Source organism: Falco cherrug, chromosome 6 (assembly GCF_023634085.1).
Source record: "Falco cherrug isolate bFalChe1 chromosome 6, bFalChe1.pri, whole genome shotgun sequence".
Classification (NCBI taxonomy): domain Eukaryota; kingdom Metazoa; phylum Chordata; class Aves; order Falconiformes; family Falconidae; genus Falco; species Falco cherrug.
The window spans coordinates 59529145-59535477 of record NC_073702.1 but is presented as its reverse complement, the minus strand read 5'-3'; the positions used below and the strand labels follow the sequence as shown (position 1 = coordinate 59535477).

The following is a 6333-nucleotide window of genomic DNA, read 5'->3' as shown; positions in this document are numbered from 1 at the left end:
CTTAGTTCCCAGACGCTGCCAGTTGCAGAGGCAAGACGCTGTTTCCCGCCAGCCGCAGCAAACGGCAGTTTTGCACAGCATCTGTGCGGATGGTGGGGGAAAGGCACCTGCACTTGGCCAGCACCAAACCGCGCTGGGAAATCCGCACGGGAAAGCTTTTGCAGGTTCTGCCGTAGCGTTGCGGTCCTTTACTTCTATTCAGTAAAGTATTTATTTCACGTTTGGTGCCCGCTTCATTTTTTGCCCGTGTTACGCTAACAGGGGACAACCCAACAGGGCGGGCGGGCGGTGGGTGCCCCGGGGCGGCTGGGGTGAGGAGGGGTGCCGCAGGCGCGGCCAGCCCCCTCCCTTCCCCCTCAGCCCCCGCTGCGCGCCCCGGCCTGGGGGGCGGCTCCGGCCGGGGGCCCCCGCGCCCCTTCCCCGGCGCCGGCTGGGAGCGCCCTCCCCCGGCGGGGCCGCCGTGCCCCCCCGGCGCTGCGGGCCCGGCCGGTGGGGGCGGACCGCGGCTGGCCCCCGCCCCCCGGCCCCCCGCCGGCCGCCGGCTTTAAATGCGGGGCGGCGCGGCGGCAGCGGAGCTCTCGTTCTCGCACTCGCCGGCGGCCGCCATGGTCGAGGCTTTCTGCGCCACGTGGAAGCTGGTGGACAGCCACAACTTCGACGAGTACATGAAGGCGCTGGGTAGGTACGGCCGGGCGGCAGCGGCACGTTTAGGAGATCCGCAACTTTGCACCATCCTAAAAAAAGAAAATAATACACAATTTAAAAGCCCCCCCACAGCCGGAGGTGTAGGTGAGGCGTTCGCAAGGGCAGGTTTGGGCGGCTGTGCCCCGATCGGTACGGTCCATGGGGCGCACCCAGCCCGGGGGGCGGGCTGTGGTTGCGTGCGAGCCGGCCTGCTGGAGAGGGGCTCCGGGGGATGCCCCCCGGTTAGGGAGCGCGTGTGCAAGAAGGGCAGGTGCTGCCTGCAGGTAAACTGCAACCAACCAAACGCAAAGCGAATCGCTGTGCTGGGACGGTAAGGAGCTGACACCCGGAGAAGCAGGCGCTGCCGGGGCTCGCCGTGCTGCGGGGCTGGGCGACCCGGGAAGGCGCAGAGCTGCAGCGGGGGTGGGGGGTTACCTATGGATACTGCAGGTATGAGGGCACCAGCGGGGCAGAGAGCAGCATTTCACTGGGGTAGCTTGAAACAGTAGAGCGGGGGAAAAGATAACTTTTGTAACTCGGCGCGTGGCAAAAAAGATGTAAAAACCCGAATGTCTGATGGATTTCTCGTTTCCCTTGATGGTGTAGGAGTGGGGTTTGCAACGCGGCAGGTGGGGAATGTGACTAAACCCACTGTGATTATCAGCAGCGAGGGGGACAAAGTAGTGATCAGGACTCAGAGCACTTTCAAAAACACAGAAATCAGCTTTAAGCTTGGAGAGGAATTTGATGAAACTACCCCCGATGACAGAAACTGCAAAGTAAGTGAGCTCTGGGGCTGCAGTACTTTCTTTCCTCTTTCTTCCTCCCCATCCTTGCGGCTGTTATCTGCGGTAGCGTTAAAGAGAAAAAATGAACTTGCCCTACTGTTAATTGTAGCACTGTGAAGGACTGGGGGAAAAAAATAGACAAGACTGCATCTTACTTGCCTGTCTGGTCTGAAATCATGTGTTACGTTGCAGCCCCGGTCTGTCCTCCAGTGTTGGAAGAATTGTTAGCTGCCCACTTTTCTTTCCAAACATCATTTGGCTTAACGTTTTCCAGTCGAAATGGGGAAGTGCCTTTTTCCCTGCATCTCACGGGCTTAGCACAAACGTTATCCTAAAGCACATCTGAAACAGTGGTTCTTGAGAGATTGGAACTCAAAGGAAACAACTATTTTTTCGTCCTTTGACACCAACCAGAATTGTATGGAGCTCATGCTTAAAACGAGGATGATTCATGGGCTTGGCTTTAAAATGGCTGGGACTACTTTATCATTCTAGATCCACATCCATCTATTGAAGAGAATTCAACAGAATACTGCATGCTGCATGTGTGAGCAGAATCCCAAATACCCCAAATGAATGAATGTCTTTGTGTTTCTTGGTATCTTCACAGTCAGTTGTGACCCTGGATGGAGACAAGCTAGTGCATGTACAGAAATGGGACGGTAAAGAGACAAACTTTGTGAGAGAAATAAAGGATGGCAAAATGGTAATGGTAAGTATAAAGCTCACTAATGCTCCTTGCTTACATTTATCTCAAGCTTTATGAACAGATACTGTTACTTATACAGAAGCCCTTAAACTAATTGGTGGGGAAAGCTGCCAGAGATTTCTTGAATATTTGTTTTGTTTTGCATCTTTCTTTAGTGACGCCTAAAAAATTGCTAGTGGTTTTAGGCTGGCCAGCCTGTGGATTTCCAGAGTGTATATGTTCTTTCTAGAGTTTGTGTAAAAGCCCAAGAAAAAAAATTAATCCTGGTGAGCTGGAAAAGATGAAGTTCTTTATTGTATAGGCAATGAGTCTGTTGCCAGTGCTAACTTAGATTTCTTTAAAAACTTGTTTTATGTATATCCATGCATAAATAATACATAAATTACACAGAGCAAGTATTTCCCTAGGAAAATAAAATTACAATATTGTAGGAGGCAATAGCATTTTGATATTTAATAATAAAATGTGTATTCATCCTATCCTGTTAAACACTATGATAAACAGCAATTATATGAAGAAGAGTCTTGTTTTAAATTCATACTCTTTTCCTGACTCTTCGGGAACAGGAGTCTGGTGTGAATAAATGGTCTAAATATCTTATGTTGAAGGTGGCACTTCTCATGCTTCTTTGTGGCACAGATATGTAACTTTCAAAAATAAAACCTCTTCAGTTATACTAATCTATGTGACTTGATTGTCAGAGAAAACTAGTTAGCTTGTTCTCTAAATACTTCAGAGAGTATCTGTATGGATGGAGACTTCCAAATAATTAAAACCTTCAAGCATACAGCCAGTGCCACACAACGTGACAAGTGATTCAAGGGAAAATACATGCTTTGTTTTTATAAACAGCTACATGGACATATAGAAAACCTTTTCCTCTGGAATTTGAACACTCTTGAGATGCCCTGTTCCGCTTCAGGAAATACCTCCAAAACACACACTGTAGTTAAGTGTTCTGCACAACTGTAGCGACTAAAATATTTGGTAGTTCTAGCTACATAAGTGCACAGCATGCACTTACTGTAATAGAAGGTTCTCCTTAAGTGTATGGCTATGCATTATAGAATATGGTATAGAGGAGCTGGAGTTTTCGATTGCATGTTTTAAGAAATTAGATTAATGAAAATTAGAAAAATTAAACAGTCATTTCTAGCCTCGTTTTGGTAGCCTTGTAAATGTGCACTATGTGCTTCTTGAGTCTGAATGCAGCAAGGAGAAAGTTAGGTTTATTATGGGAACCATAACTAAGGTTTAAAATTTAAATTCTTTTAAAATCTCAACAATTTAGACAAATTTGTTTTTCTATAAATGACATGATGTAAAACAACCTTGCTTTAGCGTAGGCTTCTTAGTATGTGTTAAGTCATTACAGAAAATGGTCCAGAATCTAACGTGTCTTGTCTTTTCCTTGGACTTGCAGACTCTCACCTTTGGTGATGTGGTTGCTGTTCGCCACTATGAGAAAGCATAGAGCTTACCTGACCTCTGTCCAGGTGCTACTTCTGCTGGATGGATTAATGTACCTGTCCATAATTGAACGTAGCTAAAATGCACATTTATGGGGTGAAAGGTTAAAAAAGAGGGGTTTTTTTGGGGTGTGTTTTTTTTAAAAAAAAACTTTATGCCATCAAATCGGCAAGCTTGTGCTGTATAGTGAAACAGGTTAAACTTGGCATTAAATTTCTGAAACACTTGCCTTTTTTTTTTTTACGGTAAATGGAACATTTGAATTGTTTTGGAATGCAGATTAAATGGAAATTAAATGATTTTTTAAACCTGTGCTCTTTTTGCATTTATCAGCTAACATTCCAGTGTTCTGGAGGGAGTTGTTGAAAGTTCATTTTTCTGAGTTAAACAACCGTAAAGCATGTGTTACACAATGCTGCAGCAGCCTCTCTGTGCTGTAGAGTACACAGAGAAACAAAAAATTGCTTTCAGTCTACTTCAGTGGCTGCTTTTTGCTGGAGAAATCTAAAGCCCCTGCCTTCATATCTGTAGGCAGAGAAGAGAGAGGCTCAAGCTAGTTTCGGCACCTCTCTTCACTGGGAATTTGTTACCCAGTGCATGCTAAGGTCAATAGCTAGCCTTTGATGTGAGTGGGGGAAATCCTGTAGTTCTGCTTTTAATAGTTATGAGATTGATTTGCTTAAATCATTTGTATATAAGCAAAAAAATCCACCAAAACAAATGAAGCAAAGATTAAAGTGTTTCACAAGATGGGAGGAAGGGCCAACATGATAAAGGGCAGGACTAGAGGAACCTGAAGTAAAAAGCTTATCTTTCATCAGTCTTTACTGTGGTGGAGGGAGGGGGTCACAGATGACACAAACAGTGCAAGACAAATCTGAGGCTCCCCTCCCCAAGCTGTAGTTTTATAGCTAATATATACAGGAGATAACAATTTTCACTGAGCCATTTAAAATAAAATGCTGCTTAAAAGACATAAATTAAAACCTTTAAGAGTATTTTCCTAAAAGACCAGGGTGGGGAAAACTGCTTTACGTGTCAGATTTTAGGAAAATTGAAACAGCTTGTGGGCAGCATGAAGGCGGTTTGGAGATTCCAAGTTTTCTGACACACTGACTCAGTGGACCGCATGGAGATGTAGCTGCCTACAACCTTTCAAACAAAAGCAGAGCTGAGGTGTGGCTTTAGCTGGTCAGTACTGGGCTGGGGGTGGGTGGGGGTGGCTGCAGAGGGAGGTATGGGAAGGGTGTCCTGCCCAGCTTCTGGGCATAATGCTGTACTGTGCCATCCTTCAGATCTGGTACGTGGTGTCATGGTGTACTGGTTAAACCATGACACATGGGAAGTGGCTTCTTGCATCTCTGGATAGCTAGGATAACATGGGTAGCTCATCTCTCAGAAATTCACTCTTAACTATGGTACCTAACAAACACAAATACAAGACTTAATATTACTAATTTTATGTTTTCACAAAGAGCTGCCTGAAAGGAACATCCAAGTCTGTTTTCTCTTGTGGGGAACACTATACATCCAGAACCATTATCAATATATTTGGTGGATATTGATAGCTTTTAAAATCTGGAGCTTTTTAGCAGAGAAGTGAAACATAGGACTTGTTCCAGTGGTGTGGGGAGCTGCAGTCTCTTACGTTTTGGGCTACTTCAGCTGCTATAGAGCAAGTTATGTTTAAACAGCATCTTCTGGCCTTTGGTTTTATTAGCTTATTTAATCCTCAGCCTCAGTACCTAATATGGCTTTTATCTGCCTCCCCTCCATTGCTGCCTGTTCACCCACAGGTGCATTCACCACATGACTGTCCTCCCCAGCCACCCCTTCTCAGGAAGGTGGGAGCAGCTGCTTTTCCTTCATCGTTGGGGAAAACAGACTTGGGTCCTCAGTACTGGCATTCATCCTCACAAGTCATTTGTGGGGTCATGACTTAAATAAGGTTTTTATTAAACACGAGGAAAGGAATGCAGAGAGAGATTGTTAAGACTTGTACAAATAAATGCTGAACAGCCAGTACTTTACATTGCAGCCACTTTTAAACAAAGGCTACTTTTCCCTGCATATCTGTTCTGTAAGTCACATGAAACCATCATGACGCTTACTGGAGAAATCTTTTGCAGTTCTAAAGATAAAACAATATGAATGTCAAAGAAGGGAATGTGGAGAAACTGCCTGTGAAGGGCCTGTGGCAGTGCTCGGAGGAGTGGAAAAGTGAGGCAAGTACCCACACAAGCAACTTCCAGTTGCTGATAAAGTGGCTTTGCAAAGCAGATCTGAACAGCACAGCACAGGGAGCAGTGAGGTGTTTGGGGCAGTTACGGGACCCATGAAGTTACGAAACAAAGACTTCTTCCTCACCAGAAAACTGACTTTGCAATAAACAGCAGCTCCACTACCATAAAGCCTTAGCGATGGAGCAATGTATTTACAATAGGCCTCAGCATTTTCCTTAAGCTGTATGAAAGGTGCACTTGACGGCATACTTCATCAGCTTTTTGAATTTTAAAGCATGTTAGGTAACTAGGATCCATTTTCACGTGTACACCGTGAGAAACCTTCCCTCCAAGAGATACTGGAGACTCCTGCGAGGTGCCCGAGTGCAGCCCGCTCGGGGCAGGGTTAGGCTGTGCGCCAGGGCTGCCGGCACAGCACCAGCGCCGGCCGTCAGGTGTA

At 45.9% G+C, this 6333-nt stretch overlaps 1 protein-coding gene across 1 annotated transcript; it reads left to right on the top strand.

Moving 5' to 3' along the window:
- The first annotated feature begins 516 nt into the window (after window positions 1-516).
- FABP7 (fatty acid binding protein 7) lies at window positions 517-3964 on the top strand. Its single transcript, XM_005443751.4, has 4 exons — window positions 517-678; window positions 1291-1463; window positions 2083-2184; window positions 3605-3964. Exons 1-4 carry the CDS (start codon window positions 549-551, stop codon window positions 3653-3655), a joined length of 456 nt encoding a protein of 151 aa, XP_005443808.1. The 5' UTR covers window positions 517-548; the 3' UTR covers window positions 3656-3964.
- The last annotated feature ends 2369 nt before the right edge of the window (window positions 3965-6333 follow it).

Excerpts from the sequence above, each read along its gene's own strand:
- FABP7 (XM_005443751.4), top strand. The coding sequence starts at position 549 with ATGCGGGGCGGCGCGGCGGCAGCGGAGCTCTCGTTCTCGCACTCGCCG. Across the intron at positions 1,464-2,082 it reads CCGATGACAGAAACTGCAAA|TCAGTTGTGACCCTGGATGG; the intron begins GTAAGTGAGCTC and ends GTATCTTCACAG. Across the intron at positions 2,185-3,604 it reads AGGATGGCAAAATGGTAATG|ACTCTCACCTTTGGTGATGT; the intron begins GTAAGTATAAAG and ends TTGGACTTGCAG.